This window comes from Phasianus colchicus, chromosome Z (genome assembly GCF_987193195.1).
Source record: "Phasianus colchicus chromosome Z, bPhaCol1.hap1.1, whole genome shotgun sequence".
NCBI lineage: Eukaryota > Metazoa > Chordata > Aves > Galliformes > Phasianidae > Phasianus > Phasianus colchicus.
Genome location: NC_143476.1, coordinates 78,946,124 through 78,973,918, shown reverse-complemented (window position 1 = coordinate 78,973,918; position 27,795 = coordinate 78,946,124). Strand labels below are relative to the sequence as shown.

Here is a 27,795-nt window from a genome sequence, read left to right as displayed (position 1 = left end):
AAGCATTCAAGACTGGATGGAACTGTGAGCAAATTGGTCTAGAGGGAGGTGTCCCTGCCTATAGCAGGGGATCGGAACTAGATGATCTTAAAGGTCCCTTCCAAACCAAGCCTTTCTATGATTAATTCTATGATTCTATGTTGAAATGCCCAGTGGGCTCTCAGCCAGTAAGACAACCAGGATGCAGAGCAGTTGCCAGAGAAGGGACAGAGAAACAAATGGCTGAGGAAAGGAAGAGTCTTGTCCAACACCAGAGAGACCAGAGGCAAAGCTCTCCTTTCTCTTTTCCTATTTTCTCCCTTCCCTCCCTCTGTCCACGCAGAAATATTGACAACAATAGCAGTTCTTATACCCTACATTCAAGTCATTTTCAAACTGAAATAAAAATCCCACTGCCACTCTTCTTCCACTAAATTAGCTCATTTTTAAAATTATTATTATTGCATCCTTCTTGAGTTCATTTGTCCTTTTATAACCAGTTGAGTTTTCCCTATAGTGGTTTACCCCATTGTGGTGGGATGACAGTGGTGGCCACTGGGAGAGCCACTGATTTACCCCAGGCAGTTCCCCTCCTCCAGCACCTCCAGTCTGATGCCAGCACACTTCATGGCTGCCAGCACACAGTGACTGACTGTCTTCCTTCTCCCTGTTGACTCCATTCGGATGCAGTGAAGCTGGCTCTCTTCTCTGGGGCACTGGTAAGGCATTAGGCAGGAGCACTGCATCTGTGATTCTGGCAATGAATGTGTAGGAGTTTTAGCTGCAAATTTTATGACTAAAAACATTTTATCATTTTATAGTTTGACAACCTTTCAAAAGCCAACAAGGAGAAACGCGATTGCAGGTTCATGATACCTTAGTCAGAAAGCTTAGTGTATGCACTAGGTAGCAGGACATTGGGAAGCAGAGACAATAGGAGCTTTAAGTACCAGTTTTTGCAGCAATGACTACAGCAGTAGAAATGAAGTATCTAACTATTTTTATCCACTAGTTTACCTTGACCTTTATTCTAAACAAAAATATATTAAGTTGACTTTCTGTTCCCAATTATCTTTGCACACAATGGTGCTGTGAAATGGAGTCTTAAGGTCCGTATTGTGCCAGCTCCTATTTCATTAGAGCTCCCTTTATGAATGCTAAACTACCTGCTGCTGGCCTGTGGTAAAACTCAGTCCTGCCGGTTATTTCATTACCTATTTCTGATCTAATCAGATTCTGACTCTTTATATTCTTTCCCAGAAATTCCCTGGGCAGGAAACTAAATTCCTGCCTCCCCTCTCTTAAAACAAATGAAAAACGTGCATTTTACTCAGTTTAGCATCTTTTGCATGGTACTGCTGTATCTTCTGCCTCTGTGTTGATACAATCATGGACACAACTACTAATTAACTTCCATTTCCTAACTGCATACTCATGGGCAAGAATATTTTTGAGGAGCTGGTGAGGAATTTTTTCCAGTTAAAACCTCTTGAGTACCACAATGAAAATTTAATGTCTTTTTCTCCCCAGGACTCTTGCTCACTGAACAGGGCTCCTCTGTGGGTCTCTGAGATAAAAAACACTGAGATGATGGCACTGAATCCAGTCTTAATCCAGTTTCATGGTGGGAACAGGACTAGGCTTCTTAGGGGCTCTGGAATAAATAAGCTAAATGTTTTTTGAAATTATAGTCACCTACAGAGGAGTCCACCCTGCCGTGCCCCCTGTAGAGCACACCTGATTCTGGCTTCAGCCCCACTTGAAGCAATACCTTGTGCAGTAGCTTTAAGCCACATCCTTTCAATCCTGTGCTGCATAAATCATCTTGCAAAGCAGAGGTTTTAAGATTGCTTCACACTGGTTTTCCTTTTTTTTTTCTTTTTTTTTTTTCCCCACAAGCAGATGAAGTGGATTGGATCATATTTGTCTCTGGAAGCAAGCGGGGGAATGAGTGTGATTGCCACTCAGCCTTCTCCTGCCAGGCGTATGATGTGCATGGAGCAAGCCAACACCTCAGACATTTACAGGAAATCCTACTGCTGTTATCACAGAGTTACAAAGTAAATAGCCAAGTTGCACAACAGTGTTTATAAAATAATCCTCTTAGGGATTTCACCAAACAGCTTAGCTAGTTCATTAAAACTCTTAATAAACACAGCTTTCACATTGAGGTATTTGCACATTTTACCATTAAAATCCCATTAAGACTGATGGCCCCTGTCTTGCTAAGTAGTTTTATGATTAGTTTCATAATTTAATTATATGCTATAGAAGGTGTGTCCCAGATTTACTCCTGAAGTACAAGCAGGTGGTTGCAGTAGACTTACAGGGAATAGGTGATAACATTTCTGGCTGCATCTCTGTAATTATTGATACAAATATTAATTCTCCCCAAACAGTTCCCTTAATCTTCACATTTCTTTCATCCCTTACTAATGGGAAGTGGCCATACCACTTTTGCCTAAGGGAGAAGACACATATCTGAGTGTAACACATGTTAGCAGGGATGCAGCACCGACCCTGCTTCCACATTGCTCTGGCTGTAACTTGCTGAAGTGGACCACAATACCTGTAAATCCCATTCTTACACAATGAAGGAGCCAGCACATTTTAATTTCAGTGTCTGTGGACAGGGATAAATTCAGAAGCCATACCTGGACATTCCTCCCAGTCATAGCAGGTGTCATAGCCACAGGGCACTTTCTTCAAGCTTTTTGCAGAGAGCTTTGCCCTTTCAATAGCCCAGTGTAAGTTGGAACTACTGTGGCAAGGACCAGCATGCAAGAAGTGAAATGACTGCTCTCCGAGGCACTTTTCAGCTGAAAACTGACAGCTGGGCTTCATCACATGCTGTTCGGAAAGAGCATGTAGCACACAGATGTCTTCTGAGTAGTGGCTGCCCCAAGGAAAAAGAATAATTATTTTAACAGACTGTGATGCAAGTCCATACTTTAAAAAGTCCAATAACATAAAATGAAAAACAGCAAATCCACGACAGGCTAGATATCTGTCTAAAGACCTAAGGCTGTCATAGCTATTGCAGCGTCTGTTCTTTGAGAACGCAGTGGTACAGCATAGTGCCTTGAGCTGAGGAAGCTTTGGTCCCAGCCATGAGATACAAAGCCAAGGATGTGCTTGGATAAGGAAACAGGAGGCACTGTTATCTTCACAAGGCACAGGGCACTTCCAGTGACCCTATGTTGACCTGGCTCATACTCAAGCCATATTCATCTTTCTCATCTTCAGCCCTACTCCACACCTCTAGCCTGGCCAGCCATTTACTAAAAATTCTCTGGGATAATCCTTTATTCACTTGAAGGCTCGAAGGTCTGTGCAGGTCGTGTTTTGCTAAGAGACAGTAAGTCCAAGTCTTACATATTTTCTTATGCTCTCAGTAGTGAAGTACATGGTGTGCTTTGCACCATGTTCACCTAAAAAAAGTGGATGTCAAGTACAAGTAGTATGGCACATTAGGATAAGGTGATAACTATGGAAGTGTAGAAGTTGAAGGGAAAAGGAAGGAAGAAGAGTTGGGATGTCCAGTAGCAGATGACAGTGGCAAAAGATTAGAAGGAGAGACTATGGTGTGCCATATGGTTAATTTTCATTTTATTTCATAGACTATAAAGAGGGCTGTAATTTGAATGCAGGGGCTTAACAGGTTAATTTGAGACCTGAGGAATCCTCAGATTGCTGTCTTTTGTTACACTTTATTTTGTCTTCAGAATGGACTTTCTGTCTGCCACTGGGGAAACTGTGACTTTTCTTTTTCAAATGGAACTTTAACTTACCCACAGTCCTCTTCTGGATTCATACAAACACACTCAGACCCAACCTGTTTTTGTCCTGGATTGCAAAATCCTCTAATCTTAGTTTGCTCATCTGAAACAAGAGTGAGAGTTCTTGTAACTGGAAACAAAATTAGCAGAAATTACTTAGACTTCTACTGCCAGGGCTAAATTGTATTTATTTCCGTTTACCCTGCATTTCTCTCTTTATCAGGTGCAGTGACTGGCTTTCCACAAATATGGGTAGGTCCTTGCAAGAATCACTGGAAAAACTTGTGTACGAAGTTTCAAAAGAATGAATTCTCCTGCTACATTTTCATAAAGCATTGTTAATACAGCTTTCTCCAACCCCAAGATTACAGTTATTGCAATTTCATGATCAAAATGTGCAGTATGTTGAACTCAAAAATTCTGATAATGAACTTTATTCTAATAATTTAATGATAGTTTCTGTGCATCTGAAAACTAGTAATCCACTTTCTAGCTCTATCTAGTTGTAATAAAACCATGCTGACGATACCAGGACTACAGGAATAGTAATGCACCTGCAGAGATACTAACCTTTTTCACATGTAATAGACCTCAGAATAGAAGGAAACCAGGACAGGTCTTCTTCACAAGTATACTGTGTTTGACCAGTGACTACAAACCCAGCTCGACAGCTTAGCTTCACGGTTTCACCAATTTTGTAGTGTTGCTTGAATGGGGAAATTTCAACACTGTCAGATGTTGGTGGCCTCAGGCATAAAGAGGCTATATTAAAAAAGAGAAGAATATAATTCTAGCTGTTTTCATGGTGTAGGGATATTTATAGCAAGACATAATGCTTCGGGTGAAGAGCCATTAGGCACACACAGTAACACCAAACACTTGAATGACATACAAAAATAATATTTGTCATAATTAAGCCTAGGTATTTTCAATGCATGTCAATGTTTTTTATAAAAGTAATTTTTGATCAATAACTACATAACTACAATCCATTACTAATGCATGCTAGAGTAATTTAAGAGTAATTTAATGTCATTGTTTGTTAAAATATGAATGGTATTTACAGAATATTTTAATCTCACTTTTGTAAATGAAGCTATTGACAAAACAGTTAAAATCAATGGCGTTAAAGAACTTGGGAGTATAATCAGACATTTTTTTTAATAAAATGAATAGTAAGTCAATAAAATTACACTGAGTTTTAACAAGGTATTGGAAACTTTGCTATTAGCAAGATCAGGCCACTTCTCATCTATAGCTGTTGAACAGACTTGTGTATAAGTAGTTTGAGGCATTCATTTCTTATGGGGATTTTCAAGGCAGCATAAAGGTGATTCTAGAGACATAATTAATTTAATGTAAAAAATCGTAGTCAGATTCTTCCAAGAACATTTTGTTCAGCTTAATCGACAAACTTAAAGATTATTATTATAAATATAAGAGATGAGTACTTCTCTGAGATATTTAAAACTAGAAGAGTGAAAGACCTCATAAAACTGAGTGTTTTCTAAAACATTTAACACTGCGATATTCTTACAAAGCACACAGCAGCACAATGTAATGACTCAGTAGGTTTTTGCTATGCCTAGTGTGAATGCTTTAAGCACCTTATTAAAATGCTGTCTTTTCAGATATCAGTACAGATTCTTTTGTTAAAATCAGTATTATAGTCTATTTTGTGTATTTTTCCATGACTTGTTTTGTTTCTGAGCAAAACTAGTTTTTTCTTACGTTGGCATTCAATAGGTTGTTGTGTCCAAGTTTGATCAGGCAAACATCGAAGGAACTGATAGCCACTGAGGACATGACCACTTACACAGGCAATTTCAGCTTCTTCTCCCACTGCATACTGGTTCTTTTCATTCTGACAAAATAAAGCCCCCAAAATAAAAAAGACTGTAAAAAATCTGAAATGAAAATAGACGTTGTAAAATAAATCAGTGCTTAAAGTCCTAAAGTTAAGTGGTTTTCCTTCTCTGAAACAAGAGTCATCTAGTCACCTACAGAGTATTTGTCCAGCCACACTAAATAAATCCATGTTTACAAAATATTCAATGACCAGTTTGGGATGGGTTTCACTTTGCCTTTGATTCACTTGCTCATGGATGCTGGTGAACTGGAGTCCCACAGCAACATTCTCACTAGCACACTTATTTGCTTGGGTATCAATCTAACAAAGAGACTGTAACTAGTGTGTTTTCCTTCCATCTCAATCATTTTTCACGCTCACCCTTATGAACCCATTTTCTGGGGGGTCTGGCCTGGAGCATCCAGTCTCAAGCTCACCAATCACAATATCCTCTTCTCTTTTTGCTTCATCATCATTAATACAAGGAGCTCCTCTGAAAAGTAAAAATTGCTGGTAAAGATTCATCTTAAGCAACTGTCAACAAACAATAAACAATGGCATAATGTCAAAAGTTTTGGTCAGGTATGCTCAGAGTACTTGCCTCAAAAAAAAAAAAAAAAAAAAAAAGTGAGAAGCCAGTTTGGTTAGGTTTATCAGTAATAATGTTGTGATACAGTAGGTTTTTGCCATGTCTAATGTGAACACTTAAAATACCCCCTTAAAATGCTTATGTGGTCATAACCCAATCACTGCTATCAGTCAATGGTTACAGGAGGCTGGTTTCTATCAGTGTGGAGCTGTAAAGCCTAGTCTCTGAGGTAAGTAACAAAGAACCACATGGTCCATTGCTTTTCATGCTCTCTCTCCTATCTGCTCCATAATCTCCTCTGCTGTCATTACAGCACGGAAAATATTGGCTCATCTGTTTCTGCATGTGATTCTCAGCAGTTGAACCTGCTGAAAATCTTATTCTTAAAGATGCAAGAAACTGAGCCTCTTTTGGGGCTGGAATTATGATTTCCATGCAAGATGAAACCATGCAAAATTTGTACATTAAATGTAATCAATGCAGAAATTTGAAAAGCTTGTTAATTTCAGAGGAATTCTCTCCAAGGCACTGAGCTCAGACTTAAACCTTTAAGAGAATGTAGTACTAAAAAATAAAGAAACTGCCCGCTCCTGTGAGTGTAAGAAGATGACTTCTCCATAGCTCTGGCCAGGAAGCCATAAAAAAGTTTAAGACATCTACAGACATACTTTAGGATGTCATTAATCAGCCATTTTCTAAGAATAAATAATGAGTAAGTCTCAACCTGAAGCAAGTTACAAAAATTTTCAAATATTTCCTTTTCTCAGCCCATACCACATAAGTTCAGAAAGGGGAGCTGTCTGTCATTTCTCCTTGGTCACAAAGCCACTCTGGAGGGCTCTGTAACTCTGTCTTATGACTGAAGAGTCTTTTGATCAACCATCTTCTTACTTGTCCATGAACACAGAGACATAACAGTCCTCCTCTTCTTCCTGTTCACCCTTGCAAGGTTTTCCACCGTTCATTGGGGATGGGTTGTTACACTCCCGGGTCCTTCTTCTCTTGAAAGTAGCATCACATGAGCTCCATTCAGACCAGCAACCCCAGCGACCATCTACAGCAACTGCAAGAAATAAAAGAAAGCCCATTTTTTTTGACAAATATCATATATAGAAGTTCTTAGTCAACATATCAGAGAGATGATGGTAAATTCATAGTAGTCATTTTCAGAGGATTTAAAATTACTACTGTTAACAGAGTAGATTATGAGGCTTTCCAAAGAGATAGTCAGGCAAATTTCAGATAGCTTCAGGAGAGGCCTTGCTTTCCAGTTTTGTTTGCAAGTCACGTTTAATCCAGAAGCAGTATATATTCTACTTCACACACAGATGTTTGCATTTTCTGGTTCTGACAACTCATGAAAGGATAAGCTATCAAATTAAATATGAGCTCTAAAACTAAGTCTAAACACCAAATCTACTTCCCACACAAACTGAATTAAAATATCACTGTCTTTTCTCACCCACCAGGCTATTTGCCTGTGCCACCACAAAGCATTACATAAGAATTACTATTTACACACCATTTCTGTTCTTTGTGAGATACGTTATCCACATCCATATCTTTATTTGCATATCTTATATTGTTTCTTTTTGAAGCACATAGTTGTTGAGATACTTTTTCTTTTAACACAACCAACATAATAATATACTATGTCTCTTCTATTTTCTACATGAATGCCAAATTCTTTTGAAAAAACTTCTTTTGTGTGAAATTATTCTTAATTTTTTTCAGAATTATGACTTTGTTCCCTATCCTTAAGACATTTCAAATAGATTTTTCCTTCTACACTATAATTAACAACTCTTATATCCATTAGATATTTTATCATAAGTAAAATAGGCCATAAGGAAAATAAGGAATGGATTTCTTAGTTTTTGCATCAATTATCTTTGGTCCTAATTTCATCCTTTTTGCTAAACAACTTATTTCACACTATCTCATAAATGTAGCTTACGGATTTTTTTTTTTTATCATGTCTTTTAATTTCTTTTAAATGCTATGCTTATTCTGTATTATTTTCTATTAGTAGTTGCCCCTTTATTTAAATACCTTCTGATCACAGTGGGGTAAGAAGTTGCATGAATTTTGGAAGGGAAGATTACATCATATTTATCTTCGACTAAATTGACAGGATTTTGAGGTAAAAGTTATGATGTGAATTTATGATATCACAAGGTTATATTTTGTTTTATTTTGTTTTGTTTAAAAAAATAAATAAATAACTGGTGAGAATGTAAAAGTTTAACAACATTGAGGACCTGGCCCAGAGTTCAACTGTGAACAGCCCTTCCCCACATGGCTGATGCTTCCCTGGCCAAAGACTTCCTGAGGTCTAAGTGGGAAAGCATACAGTCTACTGCTTATCCTAATATCTTGATAAATCCCAGCTATCTTTTGTGTATGTTGTCTAACAGATAACATCCTTGCAGAAATAAATTTTCCTGCCTAGGGACTCTGAGCACTTTGAAAGATGCCTGAAAAAAGCCAGCCCAGAGAGGGGCAGGACAGGCTGTATCAGGATTAAATCTTCAATATTTCTGCAGTGGCTGCAGCCCTGTTAGCAAGAGCTTTTCTGTTGTTCTAAGGGTAGGATTAAATACCACTGTGCTCAGAAAAACACTTTTTGATAGACAGTGGAAAGAAGAGTGGAAGGCCAGGCTGGATGTGGCTCTGAGCAGTCTGGTCTAGTGGTTGGTGACCCTGCTCACAGCAGGTAGGTTGAAACTCTATGATCATTGTGGTCCTGTTCAACCAAGGCCATTCTATGATTCTATGATTCTATGATTCTATGATTCTATGATTCTATGATTCTATGATTCTATGATTCTATGAACTGCATGAAACATGTATATGCTACATTTATTAATTTATGCATAAAGTGATGCATTTCTTGTGCAAATAGATGCATTTTTATATAAAATAAAAATATTTATGTTTCTTTATGTTTATACACTCATAAATGAATTTATAAAATCATTCATGTTTTTATTTTTCAGTGAAATTTCAGAGTTTTGTTCTCTAGAAAATACAGCAAATTTGATTTTCAAACAGTCTAAGAAAGGAATGATTACCTTCTCAGTTCTCCTGTACCACAGGAATTCCTGACCACAGCCTGTTATGGCCTCTATAACAGGCAAACCCCATTTACACCATGACAGTATCATCACACTCACCTGACTCATACCCTGGAGCTCGGATCTCACAGTTTGTGCCGTAGGTGCCAGCCTGGCACAAGCAGAGGCACTCTGTCCCAGAAAGCACAGGCCTGCCATTGTTAGGGCACGGGGCACACTGACATGAGTCAAACCTGCCTACATATTCCCCCAGGGCCCTTCTGAGGTTGCGTCGCCTGGTCACAGCACAAGGCATGTTCTTCACCAGATCCACAATGGACGACACCTGGAAAACAGCCATTCAGTTAGCACTTACCTTCGGTTTAACTGTGTGCCATACTTTGCAATGTAGATCCAACTAGGAAAGGCACATAATTTTCTTTATATCTTGCCCAGATGTGTGCGCGCATGTAATTCACCTCACATTCAACATTATCTGGATTTAAAGGGCAGGAATGCATAGCTGCTGGCTGTGGGGCATTTATCGATATTTTTCTTAACCTTCTCTTACCTCAAAGTCAATTACCACAGGATTGTCCTTGGTCGATTCCAGCCAGTTTGTAAAGATTGTGTTCCCTGGAAAAGCCCCCTTTTTCTCCCAGGCCAGAGCAGCAGCGTACTCTGATCTGCCACCTTTGACCAGTGAGACTGACCGTTCTGCTGACTCCAAAATGGAACCTGAAGGGATTTCAGAACAGAAATGTCAGATAAAGGCCTTCAAAGACAACAACAGCATCATAAGGAAAAGTGTAAGAGGATAGAAAAGTATACTAAAATATTATAAAGTTACCCTCGGAAGAAATGAGTCTAAGCTCAGAAAAAAAAATATTCCTATTCTGCTTAGTGATGTATCAATTTCCTAAAGAAGGCTGTGTGAGACTGCTGCCATGGAGATATTCTCAACTACACAAGAGACTTGTGAAATTGTATGGGATACAACAGGCTTCTCTAGAAGAAGAATGCACTGCAAGGCAGGATCTTTGGTCCCAGTTATAAATGCCTGTTGAATTGGACTTGATCACAGAATGAGTGCAAAAGCAGTGGAGGTGAGTGGTGCAGAACACAACCCTTACCATTCTTTCAGAAATTGTGTAAACCTTCCATGGTATGAGATGCATTGGTGGGGGCTTCCTGATGTCTGTTTAGGATGAGGAAGATGGGAGGGGAATATCAGAGTACCTTGCATTGCCCAGATTTCTCAGCAGCTCTGAGCAATCAGGGAATCACAGGTTTCTCACTTCAGCAAGCCTGGCTCTTGCCATGCTTGTCAGACCCATGACTGCCAGAGCCACTGACACGGTGTCTCAAGTTACAGCACTCCAGAGCAGAGGATGAGATTTCCTCTATCATAATTTTGCAAGCAGGAAGTTGTTTTTGATGGTTGCTTCAGTGAAACAGTGAAACACTTTCAACCACTGGCAACACAAGGGGCTGTTCCCCAGGGGTTGGTACTGAGCCTGTCCTGTTCAGTGTCTTTATTGGTGACCTGAGTGTTGTGGTTGACACGGTGGAAGGAAGGTATGCCATTCGGAGGCATCCCAACAGACTTAAAAGGTGGGCCTGGGTGAACCTGATGAGAGTCAACGCAACAAAGTGCAAGGTTCTGCACTTGGGCCAGAGGAATCCCAGGCATCCATACAGACTGGAAGGAGCAGTCCTTGAGAGCAGCCCTGTGGAGAAGGACCTGGGGGTCTTGATGGATGAAAAGCTTAATATGAGCCAGCAGTTCAGTGTTCCTGCACCTTGGAAAGCAGGCTCCATCAGAAGAGGGGTGGCCAGCAGGGACAGGGAGGTGATTGTCCCCCTCTACTCTGCTCTTGAGAGGCCTCATCTGCAGTACTGTGTCCAGGTCTGGAGCCCCCAGTGCAAGAAAGACAGAGAGCTGTTGGAGAGGGTCCAGAGGAGAGCCACGAAGATGATCAGGGGACTGGAGCACCTCCCCTATGAAGACAGGCTGAGGGAGCTGGGCTTGTTCAGCCTGGAGAAAAGAAGGCTGCAAGGTGACCTCATTGTACTTAAAGGGAGTCTGTAAACAGGAGGGGAATCAACTCTTTGAAAGGGTAGATAACAGCAGGACAAGGGGAAATAGTTTTAAGTTGAGGGAGTGAAGATTTAGATTGGATCTCAGGGGGAATTTCTTTACAGAGAGAGCGGTGAGGTGCTGGAACAGGCTGCCCAGAGAGGTTGTGGATGCCCCGTTCCTACAGGTGTTCAAGGCCAGATTGGATGGGGCCTTGGGCAGCCTGGTCTAGTATTAAATGTGGAGGTTGGTGGCCCTGCATGTGGCAGAGGGGTTGGAGATTCATGATCCTTGAGTTCCCTTCCGACCCTGGCCAGTCTGTGATGCTGTGAGCTGGACCAGGGGAATGAATCACAGAATCGTAGAATGCCCTGAGTTGAAAAGGACCACAATGATTAACTAGTTTCAACCCCCCTGCTATGTGCAGGGTCGCCAACAACCAGACCAGGCTGTTCAGAGCCACATCCAGCCTGGCCTTGAATGCCTCCAGGGATGGGGCATTCTTTGGGCAGCCTGTTCCAGTGTGTCACCATCTCTGAGTGAAAAATTTCCTTCTAATATCTAACCTAGGTCTCACATCTTAATTTAAAACCATTCCCCCTTGTAATATCACTGTCAACCCATGTAAAGTCATTCCCCCTCCTATTTACATGCTCCATTCAAGTATTGGAAGGCCACAATGAGTTCTCCCTGGAGCCTTCTCTTCTCCAAGCTGAATAAGCCCAGTTCTCTCAATCTTTCTTCATAGGAGAGGTGCTCCAGCCCTCTGGTCATCTTAATGGCCCGCCTCTGGACCCGGTCCAAGAGCTCCACATCCTTCCTGTACTGGGGACTCCAGGACTGGAAGCAGTATTCCAGATGGGGCCTCACAAGAGCCAAGCAGAGGGGGACAATCACCTCCCTCTCCCTGCTGCCCACTCCTCTTTTAATGTAGCCCAGAACACAGTTGACCTTCCAGGCTGCAAGCGCACAGTGCTGGCTCATGTCCAGCTTCTTGCCCACCAGAACCCCCATGTCCTTCTCCACAGGGCTGCTGTCAAGGAAATCTTCACCCAGTTTGTATAAATACCTGGGATTGCTCTGACCAAGTGCAACTTGGGCCCTTGCACTTGGCCTTTTTGAACTTCATTAGGTTTTCATGCTCCCACTTCTCCAGCCTGTCCAGGTTCTTCTGGATAGTGTCTGTTCCCTTCAGTGTATGGACCACGCTGCTCATCTGCAAACTTGCTGAGGGTGTACTCCATGCCATCATCTATGTTACTGATGAGGATACTGAGGAGCACTGATCCCAAGACCAACCCCTGAGGGAAACCACTTGTGACCCGCCTCCACCCTGAAACAGAACCATTGATCACAACCCTTTAGCTATGTTCAGCCAATCGATTCTTAATCCACCATACTGTCTATCCTTCAAATCTACACCTCTCCAATTGAGAAAGAAGGATGTGGTGAAGGACCATGTCAAAGGCTTTGCAGAAGTCCAGGAAGATGACATCCATCACCCTTCCCCCATCTACCTATGCCATCACTCCATCATGGAAGACCACAAGATTCATCAGGCACGATCTGCCCTTGGTGAAGCTGTGCTCACTGTCTCAGATCATGTTGAATCACCTCACCGAGTAAGTACAGCCTCAGTAAGTTTGCAGATGACATCAAGTTGACAGGAAGTACTGATCTGCCTGAGGGTAGGAAGGCCCTACAGAGGGATCTGGTTAGGCTGGATAGCTGGAATGAAGCTGGGATGAAGTTCAACATGATAAGTGCTGGATCCTGCACTTTGGCCACAACCCCAGGCAATGGTACAGGCTTGGGGCAGGGTGGCTGAAAGACTGTGTGAAAGAAATGGACCTGGGGGTGCTGGTTAAAGTTTGGCTGATCATAAACCAGCAGCCAAGAATGCCAACATCTTGGCCAGCAGTCCTGCCAGCAGGAGCAGGGAAGTGATTTCCCTCTGTACTCAGTCCTGGTGAGGTCACATCTCAAGAACTATGTCCAGTCTTGGGCCCCACACTATAAGAAAGACATTGAGGCTCTGAAGCCTGTTCATGGAAGGGCAACAAATCTGGTGAGGGGACTGGAGCACAAGTCTTATGAGGAGAAGCTGAAGGAACTGGGATTTTTTTATTCTGGAGGAGGCTCTGGGGAAACCTTATCCTTAAAGCCACTTCGAAGGAGTTTGTGGGTGGTGGGGGTTGGCCTTTTCTCCCACTTAACTAGTGATAGGACTAGAGGGAACAGCCTCAAGTTGTGCTGGGGAGATTCAGGTTGGATGTTAGGAAAAATTTTTTCTCCAAAAGAGCAGTTAGCAGTTAGGCTTTAGAACAGGCTGCCCAGTGGTGGAGTCACTCTTCCTGAAGGTGTTCAAGAAACATTTAGATGTTGTACTAATGGGCATAGTTTAGTGGGAAATGTTGGTGGGAGGAGGATGGTTGGACTGGATAATCTTGGAGGTCTTTTCCAACCTGTTGATTTTGTGATTCCATGAACACTGGCTTCTCTGTCAGTGTTGGAAGAACACCTCTAGTGTTGGAAGAACTCCTCTAGCTGGGAGGACCTGGTGTGCCTTGTTGAGGATAACTCAGGATAACTAATAGGATACAAACCCTGTTATTGTCATAGTTACCTTCATGTTTCACAGTCATCTTGTTTGTGACGCATTCAGTACTGACTTTCTTCTTCTTTCGGAAAAACACACGCCTCGTTGTTTCTGTTCGAATACACTCCATTGATTCATCCACTGACAGACCTAGAAGTACAAAAGCAGCAGCTGCATCACCATAGATCTGTTGCATCACAGGTCTCCCTGCTCACTCATTTCTTTCTGACCTCTTTTCTCCATTCAAGCTCCTGATCCACCATTGTCTCTGCTGCCAGGGTGTGTTCTGCTCCTCATCAAACCAGTTTCATCAGGTGCTGACCATAGACTCACTTAAACTCAGCCTATTCCTGTCTAGGTATTTCTCCTATATCACCTCTTCTGTTGTATCTGACAACCCTTCCTTCTTCTGGTGCACCATGGAGCAGTCCTTTGCTGTTCAAAATCAAAATCCAGTCACCCAGGGTGCTACTCTACAGAGTGGGTGGGAACAGCAAACCTTCATCTGAGCTCAGGTCATACCAACAGACTGCTCTGCCTGGAGCAGTAATTACCACCGATTGCTGCAGCACTCTGGATAAAGACCACTAATATTACAGAAGCAGACATTGCTCCTGAAGGTACCCAATTCCCTGGCTACAAACAGCAGTAGAATGCATCATACTTACCTGTAGGCCTTGTAGGTATCCTCCCTTACCCATACAAGATACAGTGGTGGCATTAAATATCATAACTATTAATCAAGAATTTCTCCTTCTGTAATATTTTGTTTTCATTTTGACAATCTAGCAGTCATGGATTGAGTTTCAGACTAATTTCTAATCAATATCAACAGCTCTAAAACTGTAGCCCAGAAGGCGACATATCTCTCAGACCTCAGTCCCACAATGGGGTATGTTGGAAAGCCTTCTTGGTGTCACAGAATTTGGATTTGAAGGTCCTAAATACTGCCATGAACACAGTGACATTTACCAATTAAAGAAGATATTCAATTTTTCAAAATAAAGAGTGGAGTAGAAGTTTCTTCTTGCTTTATATTTGGGTGGTGTGAGTAATTCCTCTGTCTATGCAAATCTAAGGGATTTTTTTTCTGTTAGTTATTGAGTTTTCTATGTGGTGTAAGACCTAAAAATAGAAAGTGGTAAGAACAATGCTAAACAAATTGCTAAAGATTACATACCTGAGTTCTTCAATTCCTCGGAACTATATTGGTAAAGAATGTCGTAAGAACCACCCATCCTTCCTGAGGTGTAGTAATGAGTGCCAAAGTCATCAAATATTCTGCTGTATAAAGCATAGTTGTACTCCAGGGGCAGCTGGTTTAGTGCTTTTAGAAAGACATCTGAGAGCTGCAGATCTGACTCTTTCATTGTGAAGTTTGCAACAGAGATGACTTTATGGACTCTAATAAAGTTGGAATTCTAGATATAAAATAAATAAAATAAAATAAAATGAAATAACATAGCCTTGCCGCTTTCATGGGTAGTCGATTGCAGAAAATAGAGTGGCCAAGAGTATGATCTGAGCTACATTGCAAAACCTATTTCATCCAGTCCATCATGATGCTTTAACCACGATTAAACTCATACAGAATAGCCCTGGAATTTCCAAGCATCCTGTGAGGTTCTCAGGAACAAGAATCATTACTGCTTAGCGTTGTGGGAGTGTATAGGATTTCAATGTGATTTAAGAATTCCTAAGCAGTAGGCAAACAGAAAGCAAAATGACTTCTGCTATAGCAAATATACCAGTAATTGATAAGATAGCCAAAAGACTAGGAGGAAAGGCTGAAGCTAGTAAGTATCTGTGAGCTGTTTGTAATTAACTGTGAGTGGGTATTTTGGATACTACCTCACTATTATGAGGTCTCAAATGTTGTTTATCAGTCTGCTAAAACTAGATACAGGAATAAAGATTTAATTCAGGGTCAGGCTGTTAACGTGCAAGGTCTGGGGTGTGATATGGGTGGAAGAGAAAGCAAAGAAGAAAGTTCAGAAACTAGAAGCATCACCTCTTACGTTCAGAAAACTCAAGTTTTTGAGACAGCTAATTTTTTTTGTTTTCCTTGTTGAAGGTTGTTAATGAGAGAATTCAACTAAAAAGAGAAGAGAGAAAAAGAATACTGAATGGAGAAACTGGTAATGTGGCAAAAACAAAACAAACCGAAACAACAAGAAAAAAAGAAAACCTGAAGCTAAGAGATCAGGAGCAAAAGGAGTGATGGGAAAGAAGATCAAATGAGTAATCTGCAGAAAGAAAAAAATCATTATAAACAAAATTGATACTGGTCCATATAAAGGTTCTTCTATTGCGTTTTCGTATTGATGGGTTGATTCTGCTCCACTTCTGGCTTCAGGTTCATGTGGCATAGAAGACATAAGACTGCATTAAGTATGAAGTTTCTTCAGCCAAGAATCAGCAACATAACATGTGAGCCGGACCACAGCACTGAGATGTGCACAGCACTGTCCATTTCAGTGCTCTCGTTTGCATGCTGGAAGATAAACTTAGCTTTCTGTAGCAGTGAGAATAAAAATGGAAGAAATAGGGTATGTAATATTCCCTGGACTGTACTCTGCTCCTAAAATACCCTGAGGTAATATCATTTCTCAGAAAATAACTTCCAGGTGATTTGGGCTCAGTTTTCAGCCATACCATATAACATTTCAGCTATGATGCACAAAATTACAGGCAACTTTGGCAAACTTTAATTCTAAATGCTCGGGTGAATATGATGCTCCTGCACACCAAAAAATAATTTTTTTCTTTCCTTGCACCACACATTTATATTCTCTAATATTGAAAGTATCTTAAGTGCTTTTCTTACTAGCAATTTCCCTTACAGTTGTCAAACCCACTGACTTCTGTATTAAATCCCTGAGGCTTGAACAACCTTGGAAACTTTTACTTGAAGAAGAAATTCAGGAAACTGGATTCCAAAGTCTCCAGTTATCTCTGGTCACATGTCTAAACATTCTGGTAATCCTTGGTGCCAATCTTTATCCATGAATAACAAGTATTAATACAAAATACAGTGCTGTAGATCAACAGGTGATTATTCCCAAAGATATTCAGTCAAAATCTTGGTCTAAATCAAGTGCAAATACTCAAATAAGTTCAGATATAATATAAAAACTACTCAACTGCCAAAACAAAAAAACAGCCAGACACAAGCTGAGCTGGACTGATGAAACCAATAGTTTTAATTAATTAGAACATTTCTAACAAAACAGACTCTCACTAGAACATACTGGTTAATTAAATAATGTTTATTTCCAAGTAATGCAAGCATGGAATCTTGCCTCTCTGTGTTTCACATCCCCATGGATGGGATGGCTTCTGATCTTTCAGATCTCAATTTTTGAATTGTTGTTCAACTCAGTGAGCTGCAGCCAAGAATATTAGGAGCATGATCCAATGGGTTGGGCACAAAAACTTCAGGAGTTCCTTGGTGTCTTTGAATGCCTGGAACACACATGCTATCAGGCAATTACCAGTGTGCCAATTCTGAGATAACTTCTCCATCTCAAAGGAAAATGGAGTTTGAAAAAATTTATGAAATTCAGTAAAAAAAATAAATAAAAGAAGAAAATGGTACATAAAAATAACAACATTCAGCATGATGGGCAAGATTAATCAAGTTTATGATGAAATGGATAATATAATAATAATTCATAATATTAAAGTTTCACTTTATGAGTCTTTCCTTATATTTAGTAGTAAAGAGTGACAGCTGGTAATTGGGGCTCCCTTTAAGCCCTGCTGGAACACTATTCAGAGCACTCACATTTATGTAAAAATCCACCGAGTTTCTTTTAACTTATACAAAATGAGGGCAACTAGCTGAGATGCAGGGTTCTGTAAAACTGTCATTGTCTGCAGATATGCAAGATGTATCCCACCCAAAATGCTTGTTTTGATGCAAACAGAAGACCTCAAAGGGGTCGTTACTGTCATGAAAATTATTTAAAAATTAGAATAAGAGATTATGTACTAAAGGGCCTAAAGATTAGCTTAACAACAACAACAATAATAATAATAGAGAAACAAAAATAAGCATCAGAAACATATTCATATTTCCTCTTAACAAAATGGAAAAATTCAAGACCTTTCAAGTCACTTAGGCCCTACAGTGACTCTGTGATGCTTATGTGAAGCTGTTCTGCTTGCAATTGAAATTCTGGTCTGAATTTGACCTCTCAGATTGTGACTTCCCACTTCTTGTCAGTGACCTGTTTAAACTACTTTCACTTTCTAAGTGAATATTTTAAATTTATAGATTTGTTTCATATACATATGTAAGTAGATATCTGCTGTTGTATATACCTATAAATAAACTGCATACAGGTGGGCACAGGTGAAAACAGTGGCTTCCTGTAACATATGGTAAGGAACCTGAGGAAGATCAAAATGAAAAGTCTTTTCATTTTGAAAGCCGTGGACACAGTCAGGAGGAAATTAGCCATCTACAGCCAACAGCAGACCAAGTTATCAGCTTTCACATGTGTGTTTCTGAGATTTCATGACAATAAAGTTCGAAACAAATTTAAGTCCAATAAACCTTCCTCAAGAAAGTTTCATTGATATTCACATTTCTTTACATAGTTTGGGACTGGGTTTAAACCTTTAAGAAGAAGAAAAACTTGATACATATAACTGCATCAGAATGAAAGCAAATAGAATTCCAGTAGATGGAACTTACTTAAGCAAAGATTATTTCAGACTATAGATAATGGACTACTTAATCAGTCAAGTTACTTAACAATTAAGACAAGCCTGTAAGCTTGTAATAAATCTTCTGTCATTAAAACATTAAAACAGATGTTTTTGTAAAAATTCACTATAATTTTATTACAACTCGTTAGTTTCAACAAGCTTTAATTTTGAACAGTTTTATGGCCTCTGCCAGGTGTAATTTCAGACAAAAGAATAGTTGATCCTTTAGTATCATTAAACTCTAGAAGTATCCTAATATTATATTTCACAGTATTTACCTGAATTAGAGGCAGAATTTTATGGGAAGTAGTTGTCTGCTCTCAGAAACTTTTCTCTTGATGTGTTATTTCTGGGATTGTTTTTGTGACTGTGTGCAGCTTAACAGAAAGTATGTAGCAACCAGGAACAACCTGTAGAATCAGGAGAGGACCTTCTCGATTTTTAATTCTAGTAGTTTTGCAAAATGTAATCCCAATATACCTTGTTAGTGGATAATGACCTGTAGTAGCTCAGTTCCCCTAAACAAGAAGATGGAAACTCAAAGAAAGGAAGAAATTGATGTCAGCATTCAATTACCTTTTCATGTGAGGCTTCAATGGCTTTCTTGAAGGAGGAATGTGATGTGACTTGAACTTTTCTCTTTTTTGAGAATAGACCCGGTATGCCAGATCTTCTCTGAGATGAATGAGAGGATGTACCAGTTCCCACATCTCCATCACTCAGAGGCGTTAAATCCCTGTAGAAATCTGATTTTACATCATCCTCTTCATCTATTACCTAGAGATTCAGTAAATCAGAATCAATTTGCCCTAATAACAACTTGAAAGGGAGCAATGTATTAAACAATGAATTCTTGGCTTCTTCTGGAATAGATATGCTTGATGCTTGGGAACATAACAATAAGCTAAAAAGCTGTTCTAGGGTAAGGAGATGGCTATACAGTGGGCAGCTATACAAAGCAAAAAAAAAAAAAGAGAAAAAAAAAAAAAAAGAAAAAGAAGTCATTTTCTTCTAGAAATCCCCAGTCCCCCTGCCCTGAATCTTAAGAACAATTTTTCTTGAATGTTTCAGCATGCTTTTCAAAGACTCTCATACCTGCATATTATGTTTACACCAAAAGTAAGTCTCAGAACATACTTATGCATGCCCTTTGTATTGTACAATGGTGTGTTTTTTACTTTCTTGATTCCCTTCTAGAAGGGACTAGAAGAACGAGAAGGTTTTATCCAGATGGGAGTCAGAGCATACCTGTAGTGTAAGTCACCGTATCACACAATGGACTAGAAGCAGATGAATAGTAACAGAGAGTGAACCTATCAGTATACACTGGCAAGACTCAGTTATTCTGTTGTGCTAAGCAGTGATACTAAGGCATCTTGAACATCGATTCAAAAGTGACTCATTTCCCATAACTAAGGCAAATCCCTTGCAAGATCTGTGGCCTTTAGATTCATTTTTTACCATTTCAGGCTCACTTAATAAGGCTTTGTAGGATCTGTGAAGGACTTCGGGCAGTGATGTCCACTCCCCTGATCCAGTTCTGTTCTCCAAGAAAACACATGCTTTTGCATTAAAATACACTGGAGTTCCAAGCAGAAAGCTGATTCAGTGACATTTCTATATCAAAAACTACTATGTTGAAAAATAGAGATGCAAGCTCAGGTGAGAGTTACAAACTCATAATATTTTTGCAGATGGACATTAATTACTCATAAACCAAAGAGCTTGGAAAAATTGGGCAAACCAAGACTTGTTTTTCCCACAGAACATTTCTGCACACAGTACTTCTTTAATGCCATTCACCAAACCAGACAATGTTGGAATTCGCTTTGTTCAGCTGTGCCTTTTAAAGTAAAATCTCACAACATTCATCTCAATAAACAACAGCTCAGTTTCTTCCACTCCTTCAACCTTTTTTATGTCCTGCATCCCTTTCTTCCCAATGCTGTAGCCATTTGCTTCAGAGAGGGCTTTCCAGTATGTACGCGGCCAGATACTTCACCTTAACCATAATATCCCAATTATTTTATAAATATCAGTGTTTAAAAGTCTAAAATATCCTGCCTGAAAATCACATTCCAAGATTTGAGGAAAAATAAAAAACAATGTCCTTTTTTCTTGGCCTGTTCTGCAGGACTTCTTCCCAGAATTTTGTCCTGCTTCGCAGGCTCTGTATCTGCCTCTTTTTACTGATGGTTGGAAGGGCTGGTCAGGGGACAGGCTGGACTCAGAGGCTGAAACAGCTAAGGGAGGAGCTTCTTCCAAAGTTGCAGATGCTTCAACAGGAGGCTTGTGTTGGGAGAGCTGTTGGTACTGGAAGGATTCATCAGTAATGCTAAAATGAGTTTGGTCTTTACCAAGCCACTGGCTGGATTATATCATGGTTGGGAACAAGAACTTGCATACCAAGTCACAGCAGAGGCATGGCCACAATCATGAGGAAGCAGGAGAGAAGATGAGATCAATTTGTGTTGATTCTGAGTAAACACTCACTTGAAAGTGAGAGAAAGATACGAGTAGAGCCACCTAACACTGCTCAATTTTTTCCCATTTCCACACATCACCTGAAGCACTTTCAGGCCTCAGCAGGCTGAAAAGTCTTGTCTTCTTAAGACTTCCTAAGACTTCAGCATATAACTTGGACTACGTTTATGAAAATGTTTTATTTTTTTGCTAAAAGTTGCTGCTAAAGAGTACCTGAAAGCTGACAGCCTCCAGATTTGCAGGCACACGATATAATTTCCTTGTCTCATTGCGTCTCACTGTTCTGCATTCTCCTCCATTGAACGAGTTGCCAAGGACTTCCCCTCGGCTCTCTCCTGACAAAATGTGAAATCTAACAACAACAACAACAAAAGGAATTTCCAGAAATTAAATGGTCTCAGAAAAACATAAATATATATCATTTGTTGTGTACAGATGCGACAAGGATGCTTTATGTTTGAATGAGAAGATATAAGTGTTAAGGCTCTGCAAGTGCTTTGAAAGAAATTTCTCCATAAGAATTTCTGATTCACCCTGAATTCACCTGGAAAATTATACAACCAGACTACAACACCAAGGTCAGCATAAGACTTGGACAACCACTGACTCGAGTAGAGAAACACAATAAAATGGCGCATGGAAATTAACATGCTGTTCTCCAACTCAGCCACAAATGATTGTTACCAGAGTGCACTGAGTTCATTCAGAAACACAACACTTGGGGCAGGCTTCAAATGCACATAGGTGTTGCACTGCTTTAATTAGTAGTCTGGAAGAGGTGATGGCTGGTACTGCAAAAGATGTATCATGCACAACCAAACGTCTATAGAGAACATCCTCTAAATTTTTGAAATGCTTTGTAATAACTGAGCTGAAATTTGTCAGTAAGTGGTGTTCTGGTTGTTGTGAGGGCAGGCAGTGTCCCTTACAGCAGTGCTCCTGATGGCTCCTGCAGCAGGAGTAGGGCAGAATAGGTTTGCCAGATGCAGCAGGCCAGTCCAAGCCTGGCTGTTTAGTTACATTCTTATAACCTCTTACTACTTTTCATTTAAGAGGTCATGTTTTAATGGTTTACTCTCGCATGCAAATTTTAGAATTGTCTTTTTTTAAGTAAGTTACTGATAAGCAATATAATGCCTGTGAAAAAACAAAGTTGGCTTACCCACTGCCGATTAAATGAACACCTGGGATGCTCTCAAACTTTCTGCTACACACCATCTTTTTCCTCCCACAATGACTTTCATCAGAGTTGTCCCCACAGTCATTTTCTCCATTGCATTCCAATTTTTTTGCAATACAGCGACCTGGATCAGAGAAAAAGCAGCAGCAAGAGGACTTTTGCAATGATTTGTCACACCTGAATGCAAAAAAGAGTAGTTTCTTTCTCTAGCAACGGTGTAAACTTGCAACAGGAATTACCAGAGTAAGACACTTCAATGCATATATTACTTCAGTAAATATATTTGTTTCTGTTCTGCCAGTTTGTGTTACTTTGAAGGCATGATGGCCAAAGTCAAGGTTTGGCAAGAGGAAATTTGGATAAAATTATCAAATGTAAAGGTATATTTAAAATTAAACAAGAACTGCCAACACAATGATTTTTAAAAGTTCATTAAAACAGTACGATTTTCATTTCAGACAAACTATAAGGATATGTTTGTACATGAAAAATGTGCAAAAAGAATTTCATTGGAACAGTGCTACTTTCTAGCAGCCATGGTGATGCTACCATTGTAGGATAAAGATTGCACAACCATGAATTCCTTTTAACTAAAGAAGAAATGTAAACATTAAGTTCCCATTAAACATAAAATCCTCAGCTCCCTGCCCCTTTTTCCTAAGCTCTGTGCACAGAATACGTAGGGACGACCTGGAATTATCTATTTCTATTATCTGTTATCTACTGAATTATGTAGAAGTTAAGCTGTGATGGCTATCATACCATTTTCACACTGGAATTTATTCTTGCAGTCCATATCCACAATGTTGCAGAGCTTAGCTGGAAAGCACGGTCGGGATTGCACCAGTGGTTCGGTGCAGGGCTGGCCTCCAAACTGAGATGGCCGCAGGAGTTTCCGGACACGAAACTGGGGGCAGAAAAACAAATGTGTGAATGGGAGAGTTTTTCCTGTTCCTTATCAACTCTGTTGAAATAGAAATACCATGGTGGGGCACGCATCGCTATTGCCAGACCTGTTGGCTTGGCTCTCTCTCAACAAGGCTTCTTGTCTGAGAATTGAGCAGGAGGGAATTTGTATTTCTGAAATTTTCTATTGTTAAACATCCAGGAGTGATATCTCATTTGTTTTTCTTTCCCCAAATCAGAACCCACCTTGCAGAATTTTGATGCTGAATGTTGCTAGAAAATCATTTCAGTTATGTTTTCCACCCCTGTTCCAGGGGCTGCAGAAGAAACTTATCTGCCTTTGACGGAACTGTTCTTTCCCTAAGAAAGAGTAGGAAAAATTTCCCCAATTGATATACAGTTCCTTGCAGACTTCGTTACAACCCTGCCTCTAGACAGACCTTGAAGTCAAACAATTGAATGGGACGCCAAAAATAAATAAATCTGTATCTGAGTGACTATGATCAGAGGGAACAAAGAGCAACACTTTCAAAAGGCTTTTGACTAAAGACAACCCTTTGTTGTACTCTGTTTGGAATCTACAACACATGTTATATTGTTTGTGTGAGCTTTAACCTCTTCATCATTCCATTCACTGGGAGCTTGACTAAAACAGTCTTCACATTTATCTTGAGGGCACATCCCCATTCTGAAGGCTGTTCATATTTATAAAGGTCAGAAGTAGTGATCTTTATAGTTTGGAGGAAAAATATGTTCAGCTTACGAAAACACTAGTTATTTTATTTATTTATTTATTTATTCGAAAGCAGCAAATGCTTTGCATGAATATATAAAGCTAATAAAAACGAGCTTTTACACAGGGTTGTGTAGGTACGGAACCTAGAAATTTAACTAGAGGATATGGATTACAAAAATGAGTTTAAATGAGAGCAATAAGAACCTTTCCAGTTCTTGCAGCTTATTTGCTGTCTCCCATTATTTCTCCTCATTCTGCTCTCACTCACCACCCTGGCTGTAGGTAGTTTCCTAGAACTGCTACTTCACGGCCCCCCAACTCCAAACCATTTTTTGTTCTGCACTGGCATCAAGATAGGTATATATACATATAAAGATATACATACAGTACCTAACAGGCTTTCTGACAGTGCTGTTCAGATGTGTATTTCTGAAGCTGCACAGGACCTTCAGAAGAGCTGTAGGCTATGTCTGCATGGACACTTAGAGTGATCAATGGTAAGCCTTGGACTCACCAGCTGTGTAACTATCCCAAAAAGCTGCCTACAACCTTTTTTTTGCCAGGGCTTTTTGTGTCAGTCCCACCTGAACCTGTTCTTTCACCTGTTCTCTCTCTGCTAGGGTAGGTACATTTAACTCCTAACTCTGCCATCAGGGAATCAGCACAAGCCCAGAGACTCAGCCACAGGAGGATTTTGTCCTACAGATATTAAGCACATCCATCTGGGTTTTGTGTAGACTATTAGGGTTGCAGAAAAGGTGCTAAGGATGTCTCATCAGCAACCTCAGACTGATCCTGACTATGATACTGCATTTCTTAACAGTGCTAGTTATGATTTGCCAATTATCTCTTTTCAGTAGATGACTTGATCCCATTATCTTTCATTTTCAGAACATATAAAATGTCATGCTGTGTGAAAGATTCCATGACATGCCCCTGTTGAAACAGGAATGCAAACTCTACAGCTTAATTTATCTCTTATGTAGAAAACTCATCTTTAATAATGACAGTGGCACTTTCAAAGCAAGTTCTCATAAATGGATTTACACTACTAAATTGCCCCTTTCTATTTTGATATACTTATTTTAACTTGTTCCCTCCAGCTCCTACTGTTACAATTTATAACAGTTATAACCTTGTTAACTTAAACCGTCATTTTGCAGAACCAATTTCCTTGAAATCAAATATCTGAAATCAAGAAACTTAGGCACAATTTCTTGCATTTAACATGCATAATACACTGTCTACCTACTTGTTTTTTAATGCATGGGTCACATTCTGACCAAGAGCCAAAGTCTCCAAGTTGGCAGTTGATAGGGCAGGTCTGTTGGTTACACGCACGAGATTCCTGCTTGCTGCACAGCTGGTCACAGAAGTTCTGGTTATAATATTCATCCATTTTTATTTGCCTGAAAAAGGTCACTGAAAGAGTTACACCGGAATGGAAAAAAACTGTAGATTTCTATAACTGTAGGTTAAGGCTGATAGTGTTTTAAAACAATAAAAGCTTGAATGGTAGTGGGTGGCTCTGGAGTGACACTTGAAAGTAAAATCTAAATACACCTTAAGCCAGGAATGAAATAAGGGATTTCTTGTAAATTTAGAGTGTGCTCCTGAATTGCATGTAGTTTTGTGCAGTTGAATCTTTAGTTAACTGTGATTGCAAAATTATTTGTACAAGAAGCAGCTTTCTGTCAGCTTGCCACGCTGGAACTCGTATCTTCCAGAGCGCTGCTTGGTGCTGGGCAGAGCTCCCAGCATGGGCTCTGGGCACCAGCCCTGTTCACAAGAGCTGGCTGCTCAATGCCCACTGCTGGCAGGGCCACCCCAGGACCTGGCTCTTCTGACTGTGTGTGTGCAGAAATAATAGGTTTGTTTGGAAGCATGGCAATATTCTATACACAGCTTTAAACCTTGCAATTAAAACCCAGTCATCTGCTAGACACTACCATTTTCTTTTCTAGATATATTATGGATGCTGAAGCATCAGACATGGAACCTCACTCCTGTGAGTAATTTTTTTTTTTTTTTTTCTGTATAAAAAGTAAACCCATAAATGCAGTGAGATGATTTGTCCCTACCTGTGCCTTGTCTGCGTGCCATAATTGCAGGTTTTTGAACAGCTGGACCATGACCCCCACGGATAATGTTCGCAGTAGCACCCTTGGCAGCTCCCAACCACCAGGCTCAGCAGGATCAGCTGTATTAGCACTGTCTTCTCCATAGTAGAGGTGTTTATCTACAGATAGTAAAAGCTCTGGAGGAACTGTAACATTCACAGTTACTGTATCTTAGTGACTAGTCTCTTCTGATCTGCTGGGTCTATAAATCTATTTTGCAATACAAATATTTCATTAAGCAGTGTACCTGGAATGCAGTGATAATACGTGAGAGAGTATTAATTAAACTAGTGTAATGTGGAGGGATGCAAGTCAAAGGCATCTGATCTCTTATTCAGTATTAATCATGACTGCATGTTAATTCTATTTAAGAAACTGTTCACCGATTGTCTTGAATGTGGCAAATAAAGACCTGCTATTACTCTTCATTGTTTCTATGTGTTCTGAAAAATATTTTCTACGAATACAAATGAAAATATGACTAAGCATTTTTCCTACTGGGCATGGAAATAATAGAGACTTAACACTAACTGGCTACAAATTCATTTTCATCCCTTTTTGCCTAGCTGCTTTTCTGCAGTGAATCCTTTCTTCAGGTCTTGTGTTGCTCTTAGTCCTGACGACTGAATGCTTTTTTCAGGAAAAGCATTTATTCACTGAAAAATTGCAAAATATTTTTTTCTTCATGCTGTCACTGAACCAACAACAAACTGTAAAGGCTTTTGCAGCAGAACATAGTCATTCTGTTTTGCCACAAAAGAACAACAAAAAAAAAGAAAATGTAAAAACAGATTATCTCATTTTGAAAATGTTTAAATGAAATGTGAAATCGTTATTTTATTTTTTAATTACAAAGCCCATGCTATTCTGACTTCTATAGCTTACTGTGAAAAATATTTTTTTATGAAGTGAAGATATTGCTTGCTCCTTTAGCAAAGAAGCCAGTTGGTCTTCTCAGTGCTGTAGCAGTGAGAGCTCAGTGTGCTTTTTATGCAGCCATTCAGTCAAAAAGCTTCTTAGAGAGTTAAGTGTAATCAACAGAGTATAATCAAACCGAAGGCAGAGAAGACAGCAATCTTGCCAATGAACCAAAAGGAGAGCAGATACTTGATCTTTTTCCTTACCTGGGCTCCTGGCTCCTTGTACCAATACTGCCAACTTAGAAGAGAGATGAAGAAGCCCTACAAGACTCTCTCAATTACTTTGCTTATTCCTCCAGAGTGCTCTACGCCGAAAATACTCTCATCTGGTAGTGAAGTTCCAACCAATCAGTACATCAGAACTGCATCAGCAACTACATAAATGTAAGTACATGATAGAGATAAATTTAAGCTTTCAAAGAAAAGATACAAGCAAACAAACAAACAAACAAAAAAAAAACAAACCAAAAGCTTCCCCACACATCAACCTATATACACTGAAGCCAATAAAAATCTTCCTTATCAACTTACTGTAAGACTCTTGGCTGCAAAGCCAACTCTGCAGACTGTCATGACCTCAGCATGGCTTGCTGCAGGCTCTGAAATGAAAGGTTTCATTTGGAGGTTATATTTGATCTGGTTACTAGTTAACGAGGACAGATTCTGTCTGGAGACAGGAAGGGTTGGCCTCTCTACAAGAAGAGCCTCAGGAGCAGGCATTTTCCAAAGGACTGTGCAAGAACATCTCTCCTCACAAACATACATGCCCAAAGCAAGAAGATGCACAAACATTTGCATTAGG

General features: G+C 39.9%; 1 protein-coding gene across 3 annotated transcripts; it reads right to left on the bottom strand.

Annotated features, from left to right (window-relative positions):
- Positions 1 to 77: 77 nt before the first annotated feature.
- Positions 78 to 27,569, bottom strand: C6 (complement C6). 3 transcript variants are annotated; one of them, XM_090131910.1, is made up of 18 exons: positions 27,525 to 27,569; positions 26,035 to 26,192; positions 25,206 to 25,362; positions 23,074 to 23,218; positions 22,294 to 22,435; positions 21,345 to 21,483; positions 19,224 to 19,424; positions 15,112 to 15,352; positions 13,959 to 14,081; positions 9,824 to 9,990; positions 9,373 to 9,598; positions 7,088 to 7,259; positions 5,989 to 6,100; positions 5,490 to 5,622; positions 4,329 to 4,520; positions 3,771 to 3,861; positions 2,634 to 2,875; positions 78 to 733 (listed from the first exon to the last, which is right to left on the bottom strand). In XM_090131910.1, the coding sequence occupies exons 1-18, from the start codon at positions 27,564 to 27,566 to the stop codon at positions 552 to 554; spliced, it is 2,865 nt and encodes a 954-aa protein (XP_089988036.1). In that variant the 5' UTR covers positions 27,567 to 27,569; the 3' UTR covers positions 78 to 551. The 3 variants fall into 3 exon arrangements, with proteins under 3 accessions (XP_089988036.1, XP_089988037.1, XP_031460888.2); XM_090131911.1 differs by lacking the exon at positions 27,525 to 27,569 and adding an exon at positions 27,198 to 27,446 and having other exon boundaries at positions 26,035 to 26,219; XM_031605028.2 differs by lacking the exon at positions 27,525 to 27,569 and adding an exon at positions 27,198 to 27,446.
- Between the last annotated feature and the right edge of the window lie 226 nt (positions 27,570 to 27,795).